The sequence below is a fragment of the Cydia splendana genome, chromosome 12 (assembly GCF_910591565.1).
Source record: "Cydia splendana chromosome 12, ilCydSple1.2, whole genome shotgun sequence".
In the NCBI taxonomy this organism is placed as follows: domain Eukaryota; kingdom Metazoa; phylum Arthropoda; class Insecta; order Lepidoptera; family Tortricidae; genus Cydia; species Cydia splendana.
Genome location: NC_085971.1, coordinates 1,833,094 through 1,850,391, shown reverse-complemented (window position 1 = coordinate 1,850,391; position 17,298 = coordinate 1,833,094). Strand labels below are relative to the sequence as shown.

Sequence of the window (17,298 nt, the reverse complement as noted above, 5' to 3'; positions counted from 1 at the left end):
AAAGATTGTTTGTTTAAAGATTGAAAGGGCGGGCGTCGCGAGCGCGCTAGACGTCGCTCGAAAGCGCGTGATGGCGCCAATGGCGCTCAAGCGCGCTCAGCGGCGCCCGCGCACGCGTCGCCCCATGTTCGAGGTTGAAGGAGACACGCTGGCCAATATATATGTTTTCGGGCCGATAAGTAGGTTTTCTATTACAGTCCTCGACCCAGCGAGCGCCGGGCGAGGTAGTGATAACTTGTTTTAAATGATATTACTGTAAGTTTAAAGAATACTTAGGTTAGTTCGCTTATGTTTTTAGCGTTTTGTTATTTTGTAAAATTTTAACACTTTAAAATGTTTTTTACATGTAGTCGCGCAATTAACTCCGATTCACTATTTTATCACTTGGATTAACGTATTGGACCATTTTAAGCGTTTATACATATATTTAATTTACATCGTATTGCAGCTGCAAAATAAATTGTTATAGCATATTCTGATTGCTTAGCAATATAAAATCACCAAGTATGACATAGAATATGATATTTTAAAATTTATTTTCCGCTTGAAAATAAAATCTTACTTTAATCGTATTGACTATATCGCAATAGTTATGTCCGATTGACATTAAGTGAAATAATCTCAGTGACTAGACCGTCGACCGTCAATAGCTACAATTCATATATTCCTAAAGGAGATTTATAAAAAATAACCACGTCATAGTTCCTCATAGTACCTACTTATAGTAAATTTTGCATTTCTTTATAGGTTTTTTACAGTAAGTTAGTGTATGTGTCGCTAGAGTCCGGACGGTTAGTTGACGGCTTTAATGGCGGAATGTGCCTTGCTGTGTATATATTAATGATAATTAGGTTTACTCTCGAATTAGTTGCAAGAAATATTTTTTGTGAGAAATATTATGTAGGGTAGTCGATTTATAAGTAGCCGTACACGGGATCGAGGTATCGTGTTAAAGATTTGCAGTTTATCTTCCACTAGCTCTACGTGTACATATAGGTTAGAACATAGTTGTATGTTAAACGGTTTTTTTTTATAAAACGAGTTTTTTTTTCTAGTAATTGTTTAGTTTTTTTTTCTGAACTGGAGAATAGCTTACGAATTCTCGAATGTTGTACCTGCATTTAATTTTTTGTTAATCTTCTTGACATAAATAATAAAGATAATCTAATGATAATAGAAGGAATACCTAATGATTTAGTTATCCGCAAGCGAAATTGGTTTCTTGTGATAGAAAAGTAAAAATTATAGGTTTCACATAAGAAAAAGTCAGTAGTTTAATGGTTAATGGTAAGAAATGACAGCTTTATAATCTGTATACAGATCGGGATAGTAAAAAGCGAAAAAATACTGCACATTTTGTGACAAGGCACATTTCCACCACTGCCAAATGAATATAAAAGTAATCGAAAAAAAAATATAATTACGTAGCAACTTGGTTTGTAAATTTTATAAAATTAAGGGTTGGATGATTAAGTCATGTTATTGTTTAATTTTTATTACTTTTTCTTTGTGTAGTATCCTAGTAAGATAACATCTGCCGCCGCGCCTGCGTCACCACGCCGGCGCCGGCGCGGCGTCGCGCCGCTATAGAGCGTGCAGCACACAACATAGATTCCGCCTAATATTGACAGTGTGCGCTGCAATCCCTGAAGCGGCGTCATTACGACCTGTGTACTTACCACATATGTTTTGGATACTATTATTATTGAGAAATTTGAGAGAAGTTTTTTTGGTTTTTTGTTCCTTAATTATGTGTATCGAAAATATTAAGATAATCTTAAATATGGAAATAAAAGGCCAAGTCAGGGCGGAGCTTCGATATGTTGGCTAGTTGATTGTGATTTTTATACTGTTGGGGGTGATTATTAAATAGGGTTTTGATTCTGTGATTGGTACATTTCGTACCGGCGGTAATTATAAAAGCTCTGCCTTGGCTAGCTGTAAAAAAATATTTTTTTTTTGTTTATTACCTAACGGTCTAACCCTATCCTATCACAGTTCGCTTAGAGCATTCATTGCTCTAAGCCAACTGGTAAATACCCAAAGAATCTGCGCATACGCAGCCGGTGTGCACAGGCCTTATATCCGTATGATCTTAAGGAAGTTCCGAAATTAAAAACGTCAGGTCACTGATTTACTTAGTTGCTATCAAAGCCGGAATTAATAAAAATTATTAACGAGTAATTATTGACATACTTGCTAATCTGACATTTTTAATAACGGACGTCCTTCGGACGTCGGACAGAACTGAAGAAAAATAAAATATGAATAATGCAGTAATGTTTATTCATTTTAAAGAACAAAGGAAACTTCACAAGAATGAAATATGTCTTCAAGTTTGAATAATCTATTAGGAAACTTTCGCCTTTTCAAGATTTTGGAATATATTAATTAATTAGACATGAATGTCACCTTTACTGTCGGACGGAAAAAGACAAATTTTGTATGAAAAGGCGCCCAGCGGTGTAAGTATTTACCTATTATTAGTAAAGTGTATAGAGAACTACTTATTGGACCATTCTTAAAGAGAAGATCGACCAGCCAGGCTAGCACAGGAGTTGTGCGACAACTCGCACGCGATATAGACTGTTCCCTCTTTATTTAATTTATGTAAGTGGTTAGAAAAAGGCGGGTAGTCTATCTCGCGATCGAGATGCTGTCGCGCCCCTTCTGTGCTAGGACACATAGGTATATTGTAATTAATGTAAACTAATGCTCGCAACAATCGAATGCAGACAAGCCTTAGGCACTTGTCCCACCAAGAGCGAGTAAGCGATTAACTATCGGCGATTTTCTCGCCCAAGAAACGAACAAAAGATTAGGATCCTGTGTTGTTAGTAAAAGAGACACATATATTAATAGTTCATCGCTGGCTGTTCACACCGCCCGCGAGAACACACGCTCTACTAGTTTGTCGCCGCGATAAGATAAAACTAGCTCAGCGGTACTCGCTCGGCGATGCTCGCTTCGTAGTTAGAACTCAAGCTGCGAGACCAGTCTGCGTGTTCGGCTACGCTGCACCGCCCGAGCGAGTGACGCGAGTAATAGCCCGTCGCACTCGAACACTCGCCTATAGCCGAGCGACAAAACTATTGGAGCTAACACTCGTTTCTAGTTTATCGTTCTACTCGCTCATCGTCGGCGGTGGAACAAGTGCCTTATTCGAAAAGCCTAGTCATACCTAGACAACGCCAGCATCTTCGAGCAACACCGGCTTCCGACACATCGGCAGGGAGGGGCCCAAGCCGCCCAAGCGATATCTCACCGTACAAATCTTTCTGCCATTTTTCGCGGGGGGAAAGGTGCACACAGTCGCACTTCTCACACACTTACATACAAAATCCAATCTGTAATGACGACACAAATACATAGAAAATGACACACGTCAAAGACAAATCTTGCAAACCTCGATCTCTTTTGTGTACAGACGAGTGACAAGTGTCACAACACGCACACTAACACATTTTCGTTGAAGTATGTTATTGTATTCTGAGAGATGAGAAGTCGGATTTGTCGCTCGACCGATCCGCAATTTGTACTGAGCGAGCAAAATCGATAAATCCAACAATTACATGAGACTAAAATATAATAATTGTGTTTGAATGTAATTAAACGTATGATATGTAAAAAAAAATATTACATGTGAAATGTAACACTTTCTTTTTGTAAATTTGATGTCCCCGACCTCTTTTTATAACAAAAAACCGAGCAAACAGGCATTTTTGTGCAGCAGTATTCACGCGCGCGTCTGGACTCGGTCTAGTGAAAAATCCAAGTGCAACTAGTTTTATTACCCGCGCTAGATTAGATTGACGCGCTAATCTTGTACCTCGGCAGAGGGGAAATAGTGCGAATGCCGCCTCCCTTCCGTGTTGCTCGAAGGCCAGCATAGAGGTAATTAGGTAGGTATGTGATTTTCACAATTATAAAAGAGGTCATACTGGGTACTGGGCGGTCTATGAGTCTTCTTTCATTAAAGGTCGAATATTTCAAACTAATCACTCCTTGCTGCCGCCACTGTCTATCTGCCAAAGAGTATATTAGTAAGTACATATATTACTGTCTGCTTCAAATTATTTTAGTAAGAAGGCTAACTAATGGTTAGCAGGTACATCGTTAGATTCTACCTACTTAGTTCGAAGTACTATTATTAGCGTCACCTAGCGGCTTAGCACGGTCGCGTTTTTATCCCTTGTCACCATGCCTGTCACGTTCTAACAAGTATGTTAGTGCGAAAGGGACGCGCGTGGTGATAGTCGATAAAAATGGAACCGTGCTGAGCCCGCTAAAAGTATTTCAAATTATATGGATGATTATGATTACTACCCAATGAATTGCAATCAGGAAAATCAATTATAATATTATTACTTAGTCTATCGAATAGGGTCATTGCGTCAGTTTACCGTCCAGTGCCTTTTTCCGTCCACTTGGCGTAGTTGCTACAAATAATTGCATATCATTTGAATATACAGGTATATATTCAAATTATACGCATTTCTTGAATATGTAGGCATATATTCAAATTAAAGATGGTCAAGCAAATCTTGTCAGTAGAAAAAGGCGCGAAATTCAAATTTTCTATGAGACGATATCCCTTCGCGCCTTTATTTTTCAAATTTGCCGCCTTTTTCTACTGACAAGATCTGCTTGACCAACTATAATATATATGCAATTCAAAACAAAATTGAAATGCAGTCGCACGAGTTTACAAAAATTAACCCGAAATTGCTTGAAATGGAACGCAGCCGTAGTAAAGTTGGCTGTTGTCAACAAAAATAACAAAAGTGAAGTTCGTGCGTTAGCCTCAACGATGGCTCTTCGGTCTGTTATGGCTTCTAAAATACCAATGGTGATAATTCTAGGTGCTACAGGGACGGGGAAGACTAAGTTAAGCGTTGAGCTGGCCCAGAAATTCCAGACGGAAATCATTAGCGCGGATTCTATGCAGGTTAGTACGCACAAGACATCCTAACCTATAAGGGTTTTTCTTAGTAGAAATTGGGATATAAATGATAGTAATCAACGTAATATGGCTTTAAATATATTAAAGCACTATACTTTTGAAGTTTTAAATAGGTTTGTTCAGTTCAAACAATCCCAACGGATATTTTTCTTATCAAAACAAATGATACAATTTATAACCTCTAAAATCAAAACAATACTTAATGTTAATTAAGTACTTGATAAAAACTTATAAGATATTGGGGATTTTCTGTAATAAGTCTAATAAGGGTAACTTTGAAAGCAGATTAATTTTGAAAATGGCATAATATATATGTATTTACGTAAGTTTCTAAGCACTTTCTATTGTAGCAACACAACAAACACAAGATGTCATGGCAAGCGTTGCAGGATGAAGTGCATCTGGTTTTATAGATATTTGCCATTTTCTTATTAGATATAAAATTAAAAAATAATCAGATCACCAAAATTAGGAATAAGTAAATGCTATATCATTGAACACTTTTTATCAACAAAGTAGCAGAGACCTTTCTGATGCATGCCTAATCTTATAATGGTCAATCTGTATTATTTAAACCGTGAAACCAAACAATGACAATTTTGACAGAATATAGGCTGATGATTCAGGCTTTGGTTATCATGAGTATACATCGGTAACTCGTGGCATTTAGGTAGCACTTAAAAGATTAGTTTAATTAATTTCCGTTTTTTAGTGGTTTTTTTTTCTCAATTCGTATAGGAAGAACATTGTCACATCACTAGTCTGTGCCTGCTACCTAAATGCCACGAGTTACCGATGTGTGCTCATCACTAATCTTTTAAGTGCTACCTAAATGCCACGAGTTACCGATGTGTAATCATGAGTATTACAAGTATTCATGAAACACAACACTTCAAACCAAAACCATTGGTTTCAGAGTTTAGGCTAATAGTAGACATGAACTAATTTTTAGCAATTTATCAAGCTCATATCGTCGCTATACTTACTCAACCTCATATCTGCAACAATCGTTTGATGGAAATGTTGCTTTTCTTTCATTTGGAATACGGGTGTTTTTGTCATCAAATGAGTGTTGCAGATACGAGGTTGATATGTATGTCTGATATTACAAATTTGTATTTTTTTTATTTGTCAGCCTGTTGTGTCCCACTGCTGGGCAAAGGCCTCCCTCTCTTTCTTCCACGCGTCTCGTTTTATGGCAATATTAGGCCAATCCTTCCGAAAGAAATTTGTATATTAAAGGTAAAATGGAAATAAAACACTGCTTCCGGCAAGGCTAAGACATATTGAAAGTGACCGGACCGGTGTTCTGAAAGCTCACGAATTGGAGCCTTACTGGAAGCGGTAAAGGTTTCCATTTTTCCTTTAATATAAATATTTGTAGACAGTAAATTTGTGAATGACTGAGCTCACTGAGGTATCAATGTGTTATAATAAATACTTATTCATTTTTGTAGGAAGAGCAGGACGGAAAGAGGTGTAGACAAGACAAAATAGACAAATAAAGAGTATTAAAAGGTCATAGTGATAATGAGGTGAGACAAAGCTGTTAAATGTTCTGAAGATGAAGATTGTGGAATACTTGAATTTGATTTAATGGTTTTTGTACAATATGGCTCCAATTTTATGTAATACATATTGATTTTTAAATAATTTTCTCTCAAATCAAAAAAGAGTGTAATTGTGTCTAACAATAATAAGTATGGTACCTAAGGGGTTATTCCCACTAGTTACCACCAAGTTCTTACCAGTGGTAACTACTGGGAATTTATTTCCCACCTTTTACCACTGGTAACTACTGGGAATTTATTTCCCACCTTTTACCACTGGCAACTACTGGGAATTTATTTCCCACCTTTTACCACTGGGATGGTAAAAGGTGGAATTGCCAGTGGGATTTTTTTCCCCAGTAGTTACCAGTGGTAAAAGGTGGGAAAAAAATTCCCAGTAGTTACCACTGGTAAGAACTTGGTGGTAACTAGTGGGAATAACCCTACCTAAGCTGTAAAGTAATTAATTGGTATTTATTTTTATGGTGACATATTTCACCGGCCGAAGATTAGTAGTTAGAGTAGCAGACTAGCAGACATAAAGACATAATAATTGTAAACATATAATAAAAATAAATTAATATCAATGGCATTTAGGAAAGTCCAATATGAACACTTAAACCACAAATGCGGTTATGGACAATAATTTTCCTGCTTATCACGTAATTGTAAACAATTAAATTAATAAGTAAATAAATAGTATGCTTCAAAAATCATTATGGTTTTCGTTTATACAAATAAATATTTTTATTTATTTGTACAAATTAATTAATTAAAAATTTATAACAGCTTCTTCAATTGTCTGTAACAAAGCTTTAACGTTTTAATTATTCATATATTAGTAATAGTAAACACAAATATTAGTAGTAGTATAACATAAACCAACACAACTTTAAATTGAGAGAACATAGGGGACAGCTTTTTAGTTATACGTACCAATAAGGATGGTTTACTGAATATTGGCTAGGTACAATATTTTCTGATAAGAAAATCAAGTTCAACGTAAGTGAAAACTGTCATTATAATAAGTTCAACGATTAACCTTAAAACCAATTACACCACATTTGGTGAAACTCCCTTCCTGAAATTACATTACCTATACATATACATACACATCGGTAACTCGTGGCATTTAGGTAGCACTTAAAAGATTAGTTTAATTAATTCCTTTTTTTTGTGGTTTCTATTCGTATAGGAAGAACATTGTCACATCACTAGTCTGTTAGAAACTGTCGAGTGCTACCTAAGTGCCACGAGTTACCGATATGTGCATCACTAATCTTTTAAGTGCTACCTAAATGCCACGAGTTACCGATGTGTACTGATATACATTAATTAAGTAAATTCAATATAATTGTGCCATTGTCAACCAAATGGGTATTTATTCTCGTGCTGTCGATTGTCAATAACGCGCTATTTCCATAAAGCTTCAATTTGACATCTACCTTATCAACAACCGACAATGTGGTAGGTACCTTTTAGTTAAAAACATCACAATTTATCAAAAGGTTCGTGAACCTCTTACTGAGGTCCTACTCTAAACTGAACATGTAATATAATTCATGGCTGAGGCTGACCCCTCACTTCGCCTATTAGCCTCTCACTAAATACGCTTGAAAAGACTCACCTATGCAAAAAACTAAAGCCTCCATTCCGATACCGGTCACTGACCGCTAATAGATTAATTACGTGTAATCATCGCGATTTAAGTAATTGGGCGCTTTTACACTTTATCGTGGACACGGTAACGATACGATTTTATCGCCACGATGAAGTAGGAGACCAAAATTTATGTGATCGTATTGTATGAAGCCGCTTTTGGGCCTAATATTTATTTACAGTTGTACACACACTACACTAAACTTTTTTTTCAAATTGGGGATTTTTATGTTAAATCTTACTCAGAAATACGAGCTCTTTCGATCCTAATAGGAAAAACCGTGTCCTTTCATTCCGTTCCGTCATACAAAGTATATGCCAAAATGGTAACGGAATGAGCATAAAATCTTGTGACACTATTTCTCCTATTAAGATCGAAAGAGCTCGTGATTCTGATTAAACTAGGAAAAAAGTGTCCCAAATTTTCCATACTTTTTTCGTTCCTTCCATTCTGTCACCGTCATACAAAGTCTATGAAAAATGGTAACGGAATGAAAATAAAAACTTTGGGTCACATTCTCACATTTTTTCTTTTATTAGGATGGAAAGAGCTCGTGATTCTAAGTAGAAAAACCGGCCAAGTTCGAGTTGGACTCGCGTTTCAAGGGTTCCGTACATTAAGTCTGACTCACGTTTCTAATAGGTTTTCCTGTCATATGTAAAGAACTATTTTAAATATTTTTTTCAAAAATTTACACCTAATAAGTTTCGGAAATAAAGGGGGAAGTGGTCATTTTTTGCGATTTTCTTAAATAACTTCGAACCTGTGTATTTTAGAATTATAAAAAAATTATATTTTTGAAATTCTCAAGATGAGCTCTTTCATTTGATATATAACACGATATAGTTTGATAAACTTTTTCATTTACCCCCCAAAAGTGGCCCCCATGTTTAAAATTCATTTGTTTACGTTACATGTCCATCTTTGGGTCACTAATTTACACATGTGTACCAAATTTCAACTTAATTGGTCCAGTAGTTTCCGAGAAAATAGGCTGTGACAGACAGACAGACGCACGAGTGATCCTATAAGGGTTCCGTTCTTTCCTTTTGAGGTACGGAACCCTAAAAAAATAAAAATTCCTATATTAAAAAAGTGTATTGTACGTATTTAAATACAATGGACCTTTTATATTGGCCCTATCGTTACCGTCCATGGCAAAATCGTGGACGCTATCTTCGACGATATTGTAAAAGTGACTGCATACAATCTCATACATTTTGCATATGTTTTGGGAACTCTGTCCGGTCTGGGTCCTCACGATACAGGCTGTGGCTAGTGTGGGGATCACTGTAACATTTATATGTGTACAAATGAATTTTTGGCAAATAAATAAATTTTGTATTTTTTTAGTCCCCTGTTTTGTCGAGACGATAAATCGTGTCGTAACCGTGTTCACGATAAATTATAAAAACGCCCATTGACCGTGAGTCTTCCATTACATATTATTTGGTTTTGTTTACAGTTGGTGTATTTTTGAATAAGGTTTATGTGTTTAGAACTAGGTCTGTTGGTTTTGGCGCATGTTGTATTTTAAACGTTTCTGGTTCGTGTTTAAGGTTTTGATTAGAATGTGTTGAATTCATTATTTTAAAACGATGCTATGTTGAATGGATAGTGTAATACAGTATTTTCTAATAAAACGAAATTTAGCAAGAATCGGGCTCTTATTTCTAAGAAACTTGATTCAAATAACACAGTAATGATTACGAATGGCGAAGTAAATCGGTCATGTAAAAAGTAAAGATACAATTTGGCATGAAGAAAGCAGAATCTGGGCATGAATATACTCGTAACTCGTAATATATTTATTTTGAAAATCTACCCCTTGTGAGGGGAAATGAAAATAATACTTTTCATATAGTAGACTGTATGACGGTAACGGAATGGAAATAATGAAAAATGTATATAAATTTTGGGACATATCTATCGAAAGAGCTTGTGATTCTGAGTAGAAGTAACATGAAAAATTCTAAATAAAAGAGGGTAGTGTAGTGTACAGCTTTAAATAAAATAGCCCGGCAGGCTTCAAATTTTACTTTCTTCCTAAAATCCGGCTTCGAAACAAAACAATGCGAGCAATGGTGGTCGAGTTTGTCTACGTGGTTATATAACTGCAGCCTTCGGAGCGGTCGCCGACGCCGCAGTATATGCCAAATGCAGATTTTGCTAACTCTTAACTACATTAACGAATAAAGTAAATTTTAAAATTATTATTAAATTTACTTGTGTAATTTCAGCCGACTATAGGTAGATGGGTTGATCCGTTTCGAGAATCATCCGCCGGGGGTATATCGCGGGAATTTTATAGTTAAAGTATATAGTCACTATATAGACTATGTACCTAGTCAGATTTTTTAGCAATGTAAGAGTATAAGTATATACTGCCCATAAGAAATAGTATGGAACGCTCGTTTATTTCTTGCATGGAAATGTATGGCGTACCTACTGTATTGTTAAATTAAAAACAGACTGTAGTAAACTACTTCAGTTTTCTAATTTCAGCGGTTCCACTCCCTCTGTGACTGTACAGTCGAGTGCATAAATATGTATACATTTCTTTACCTTAACTAGATATGAGCGCCGCGCCGGCGCGCCGCCGCCACCGACAAAATTTTCGCGCCGCCGCCGCCGACGCTGCGCTATCGGCGTGGCATCGGCGTGACCTTGTTAGATCCCAACTAGCAAATCCAGTAGCGTGCACAGAGATTTGGGACTGGGTAGGCAAAATTATATCAGAAAACCGGGCAAGTGCGAGTCGGACTCGCGCACGAAGGGTTCCGTACCATAATGCAAAAAAAGGCAAAAAAAAAACGGTCACCCATCCAAGTACTGACCCCGCCCTACGTTGCTTAACTTCGGTCAAAAATCACGTTTGTTGTATGGGAGCCCCACTTAAATCTTTATTTTATTCTGTTTTTAGTGTTTGTTGTTATAGCGGCAACAGAAATACATCTGTGAAAATTTCAACTGTCTAGCTATCACGGTTCGTGAGATACAGCCTGATGACAGACGGACGGACGGAAGGACAGCAGAGTCTTAGTAATAGAGTCCCGTTTTACCCTTTGGGTACGGAACCTTAAAAAATGAGAGCTACTAACTCACCAAAAAAATTGCGTGATGGTTTTCATTTTGTTGTCAAGTCTTTTCAATTACTTCTTTTTTTGGCTAAACGAAAGCTTCGAAAACGCATCATTTTTAATAGTTTGCACACACACACACCCACACCCACACCCACAACTTTCACAGATAAAATTATCCATTTCTTCACTAATCGCACTTTATAATTTCCGGCAACTGTTAACTGTTATCTCATAAACTCACCAAAACAAACAAACAATGGCGACCGAATAAAAAATGTAAATAAACTTAACCAAATACTGTAAACGAATAAAAAAATAGTCTCGTTTTTGCACTAAATTACCATAGCAAATGCTACTTTTTAAAATAGTCACGTAAACATCGGAACTATTCGGAAACTTTCGGGCGTCATTCGTTTATGTTTGGTACGAAAGACACTGCCTATTGCGTCTAAATGTGTGCGTTACTTGTATAATTGTGTGCTCGTACTTATAGGAAGGTCCACTACACTGTAACCGCGTAACGACGACTCACGGGGAGGCACACATAGAAAGATTTAGACGGAAATGTTTTCTGTCTTTGCCGTGCAAGGCACGTAGCGGCGCTAGTGCCGCGCGGTGTAAACTTCGTCGCGTAGAATTATTATAGATGATGACTTGATGACAAAGCTTAACCGGTAGATGGAGCGCTTATTAATTTTTAGAATGTTTTAAGTTATATCGATTACTGATAGTACGATCAGGTATAAATTAAATTAAGTAGTTTAATGCGTCTAAATGTGTGCGTTACTTGTATAATTGTGTGCTCGTACTTATAGGAAGGTCCACTACACTGTAACCGCGTAACGACGACTCACGGGGAGGCACACATAGAAAGATTTAGACGGAAATGTTTTCTGTCTTTGCCGTGCAAGGCACGTAGCGGCGCTAGTGCCGCGTGGTGTAAACTTCGTCGCGTAGAATTATTATAGATGATGACTTGATGACAAAGCTTAACCGGTAGATGGAGCGCTTATTAATTTTTAGAATGTTTTAAGTTATATCGATTACTGATAGTACGATCAGGTATAAATTAAATTAAGTAGTTTAAGAGGATAGACATCGGAATTATAGTAGGGTAGGCAGTGCCTTTTTGCCTTTATGAAGTGCACGCCACTGATCTATGTGCTATAAAAGTTGAGAGCACGTTTTTATTTTCGCTTTTTGGTGGTCCTGTAAGCGTTTACTCAACGCGAAAAAGGCGCACTTATACAGACTAAAAGTGTTATAAAAATCGAGTAAGCGCTGTATAAGAAGCAAATCGATGCTGCAAGAGTTGAGTAAAAGTGGATAAAAGCACTTCTAGTGTTTTAAAAGCAACGATAGTGCTTTTATTCGACTATTTGTTCTATAAACATTAGCAATTTACTATTACTCAGTGAAAGTGTTCTATAAAAGCAGCCGAATTGCTTTTACTCGGCATTTTAAATGTGTAAGAGTGCAGTAAATGCTTTTATTCAACTAATATGTGCTAAAAACGATCTCAGGTAAGCGATTATATTACAATTATTTTATTAAGTTTGAGGCCTAATCGTCTTCACGTGTCTAATAAAAAAAAAAGGTACGTAAGTATTTTTTTACTGCTGTCATCCATGACATTTATTTTTATCGTGATTGTGTACATAAGTTTTTACTGTCTGTAAGTACACGTAATACAGTAAAACCTAGCGCGAAAAATACTTTATTGATAAAACCAAAGGCACTGGTTCATACATATTCATGGGCCGTCTATTTTCTTAAATTTCAATAAAAAAATATTAATTAAAATAAGTAAAAATTTGCTTACATGATCTAGTTTCTGTTATATCTCATTAATTCGACTATAAGTCGAGTAACTGCGTTTACTGCTACACTTATAGCACATGATGTCGCCATGTTTATGGATTTATAGTCCGGTGGCCGACTGCATGAAACCCTACCTGATAAAAAAATAGAAAAATCCTACTCTGTAGGGGTAGCTGACTTTTAGCAGCTTCAACTGCTCTTGGTCGGCCGTGGCTTAACTTGGCAAATTTTGCGCAAGTGGCAAAAGTGGTACAAATATTCATCAAAAAAACAAAAGTGGTCAGCTACATCCTGTGTTGGCTGGTTCCTGTGTCCGACCGAATTTGTGGTACCAAGTGAGCTACAATTTACCTCATCGAAAAATAGAATGTCACTTGTATGGTAGGATAGCTGCCATTGACATTTTTTTTTAATGCGGACGGACTGCAAAAGCTGTCAGGCTAAGGTGAGACCGACCAAGACATACGTCAACAAATTTAATGTAGGTATTACAATCAGTTTTTTTCATTCTATTTTTCGATGAGGTAAATTGTAGCTGTCACGTTGTACCACAAATTCGATAGGACACAGGAACCTGCCAACACAGGATGTAGCTGACCACTTTTGTTTTGCTGTCCTCAATTCTATTATACGATGGGGTTTGTTTTTGATGAATTTTTGTGCCAGTATTTTGCCATTTGCGCAAAATTTGCCAAATTAAGCCGCGGCCGACCAAGAGCAGTTGATGCTACTAAAAGTCAGCTACCCCTACAGAGTAGGATTTTTCAATTTTTTTATCAGGTATATAGGGTTTCATGCAGTTGGCCACCGGTCTATATTGAAACGACAACATGGCTGACTTGTGCTGTTAATGTAGTTCAAAACTCTTTAAAAGTACTCTAAGCTGAATACATTTTGAATAAAACCTGTAAATACACTTCAGCTCCTATAACAGCGGTTTGAACCCCATTACCCAAATTATGATATAAGCGCGCTGTTACAGCAGCATTGTTGCCAAATGGTTATTGGATTGCTTTTAATAAGCTTTTATAGCAACAGAGAAGAGAATTGAGTAACAGTTGTATTAAAGCGCCTTATTCAGACAATTAGCTATTCTATAGCTGTTATATGATTTTAATAGAACAATTATGCTGAATAAAAGTGATTTAGTAGCGCTAACTCAGCATTTATTAAAAGGTGGAATAAAAGTGCTAAAAGATAGTGCTATAAACGTTTATACGACATGATTATAGCACTAATTAGCGAAAATTGCTAAATAGTCGAGTTAACCGCTATTATACGATATATTGGTGTTTCAACAACCGTAACTCGGCTGTTATACGATTACAGGCTGAGTAAATCAATTCTTATACGACTATTTTGCTAGTTGGGATACTACTACTTTCAGAATCAGATCATATATATTTTGTCCAGTTTAGATCTTTAACTGCGCCACTCTGAATAGTTTATAGGCATTCAAAAGGTATTTTAGCTTCATATAACTCAAAAATATCGATGGTAAATGCAAACTGTCTGCTCAATTTTCGCTCCTGGCCGCCGACCCCATCTCTGCAGAGTTCAGCCGTCAGCCTAGCTCACACTTTATTCGCGTTCTATTCTAAGCTGTCTGCTTGCCTGCAGCTCGGCTTATGGCCTCGCATGAGGAGGCGTCGGAATCGGGTCTTCAGTGTTAGGTGGAGCTCGACTTTGGGCATTGTGTTTTGACATAGGTTTTATTGAGCCGATGTTGGTTAATGACATAATGACGGAGCTCGATTTTCCTGGCTCCGGCTCTTTTTTCGACTGTAGACAAAACGTTTCCCTGATATAGACACCCGCTATTTTTTACTTAGCACAAAATACTGGACAAAAGGCCGCACCAAGATTAAGACCGTCTCTGATACCGCGGCATTGCTGCTTATCTACATACCTACATTTTATTATGCGATATAAAACTTTTTTCATGCAAGATTTCGATAAATTTAACTTGAAATTCAAAAATGCACTTTGTAGCGTGATTATGGCAAAAAACATGTTTTTTCGGTAAAATTTTGGTTTGAATTGCTTTTGTATAAATATAAAGTGTTGAAACACTTTTGATTTACTATGATTTACTATGAATCGGCGGCCACGCCGCCGATTCGCCGCCGCCGCCGACCGATTTTGACTGGCGCGCCGCCGCCGGCAAAATGCCTATCGGCGCTCATATCTAACCTTAACCCATTGCAATAAGGTGAAAAAATGTATACATATTTATGCACTCGACTGTACCTTTCTCGTCGTATGCCCTAAAAATCTATAAAATTGGTAGCAGATTTAAACGTTTACCAACAAGTCTCCACTCTACGGTGTCTATAATATTAATTCGATATAAAGGATAACAGGAAAGGGATAGACAAATTGAAAGACTCAAAATTCATTCCATTTCATGACGCAGATTTTATTTTTTACAATTTTAGGCGTACGTAAAAAAAGGATTAAGTACATAATTCATATATTTTATCTACTAGGAAAACAGGACTTCAAATGTTAATTCGCCACGGCTCTATTCTGATTTTAGGTATGACAATTTACAGAAAATAATACCTCAAGCACAGCCAACATCATAAAAATCTTTTAAAAAATCAGTAGGCGAAGTATGTGGGCATAATTATACATTATTTACCTAATTAATGAATCACATACAGAGATACTCGAACTAAATAGGTACATTTTAAAACGCCGATACGCATTAAAATCTACCCAATTATCATTTACATAAAAACCTTGACAGTCAACGGATGGAGTTTGAACCATTAATACTATTATTTATTCTTTATTCACGGTTTTTCGCATTTTAATTTAGGCCCATTAATAGTCGGTAACCATGCGACTGGCCCTTGAAGATTCCGACCTTAACACTTGATTCTTATTTTATGCCAAAATCCTTGGGCTGTGTTAATTTAGAGTTATGCCAAACGGGTATTAGAACTATTAGATAATTTGCATGTTGGAGGAAATAGTTATTTGTACAACAAGAGATCAAAGTTTGATATTTCTTCGAGTGCTTATTTTGAGTCCCGTGCAAGCGAAAGATTCGCTACGCTCGTGAATCTAATTTAGAATCTTGAGCGTAGTAAGGGATTCAAAAGCGCACGAGATGTAAATAACTTTGATCTCGTGTAGTACACAAAATTTTTCACCCTAAGCAGTGAGAACATACCTAGAGGGACAGAGATAATAGAACCCAAGTATATCGAACTTGTATTAGACCCCGCATGTTGAAATGACATTTGACTATAAAGGTCACTTGAATGTCATTTTGTCTCACTCAGTGAGCAAAATGCGATTTGGCTCACTGAGTGAGACAAAATGACTCAGTGAGCAAAATCGCATTTTGCTCACTGTTTTTAAGAAGCAAAGTACCCTTGTTCGAGCTGCTGAGGTGAAAAAATAATTTTAAAAGCTGTATTGACTTAATTAAGGGGCTACCCTATCGATTTTTGACAAGTTTTGAATCGTATCTCCTTTTTTTGCACTACGGATAGAATTATAAGACAAACGGTTATCGGTTTTGCAATCTTTTATCTCCGGTTTTGTCCACCGGATTTTGAAAGAAATTAATACTATTTTTTTTATGATTTTTTTTTAACATTGTCTAAAAAAACACTTTTTTCGTATCTAGTTTGCAGTGAAGGATCTTACATGTACGAAATCTACATATTTGGGTTCGTCTTTGACGTCTCGAAAAATGTGTCCAGGGTTTTAATTTTAAACAAATTAACACAAAAGTTACGGCCCGAAAACCAGTTTTTTAGCCTAAAATTGTTGAACTTTGATGCCAAATATCTCGAAGACAATAAACTTTGAAGTAAATGTGGTATACTATATTGCTTAAAGCCGTTGCTGTTAATATAATAAGCTACAAAAAACATTAGAAAACTAAGGGATTCAGATCGAAGGTCATTGGCGTGGGGTAGCCCCTTAAGGACCTATCTACTTGAGTAAGGTTTTATTTTTAATTTAGTTTATTTTATACTTTTCATTTATTTTTAGAATCCCTCCCTACACTCGGGATTCAATTATAGAAACTAGAAACCTTCGCTTCGTTCAAGATTCAATGTACCCTCTCGCCGTAAATATGTCATTTTGCTCCCATGTGATACAATTTACTTTTTGGTGCATTGGAGTAAAATTCGATTACTTGGGAATGCAGTAAAAAAGTGTTGTTAGGTTGGTGTTTAATTCTTGTGATAATTGCTT

At 36.6% G+C, this 17,298-nt stretch overlaps 2 protein-coding genes across 2 annotated transcripts in view; both read left to right on the top strand.

The window, feature by feature from the left end:
• LOC134795286 (fatty acid synthase-like) overlaps positions 1 to 19 on the top strand; it is a 504,205-nt gene extending 504,186 nt beyond the window's left edge. Inside the window, exon 23 of the transcript XR_010144800.1 lies at positions 5 to 19. The gene's annotated coding sequence lies outside the window, so the exon portion shown is untranslated. The remainder of the gene's footprint in view (positions 1 to 4) is intronic.
• Positions 20 to 4,763: 4,744 nt separating this feature from the next.
• Positions 4,764 to 17,298, top strand: part of LOC134795853 (tRNA dimethylallyltransferase) — a 332,571-nt gene continuing 320,036 nt past the window's right edge. Inside the window, exon 1 of the mRNA XM_063767786.1 lies at positions 4,764 to 4,948. Coding sequence (XP_063623856.1) covers positions 4,811 to 4,948 — 138 coding nt within the window. The 5' untranslated portion in view covers positions 4,764 to 4,810. The remainder of the gene's footprint in view (positions 4,949 to 17,298) is intronic.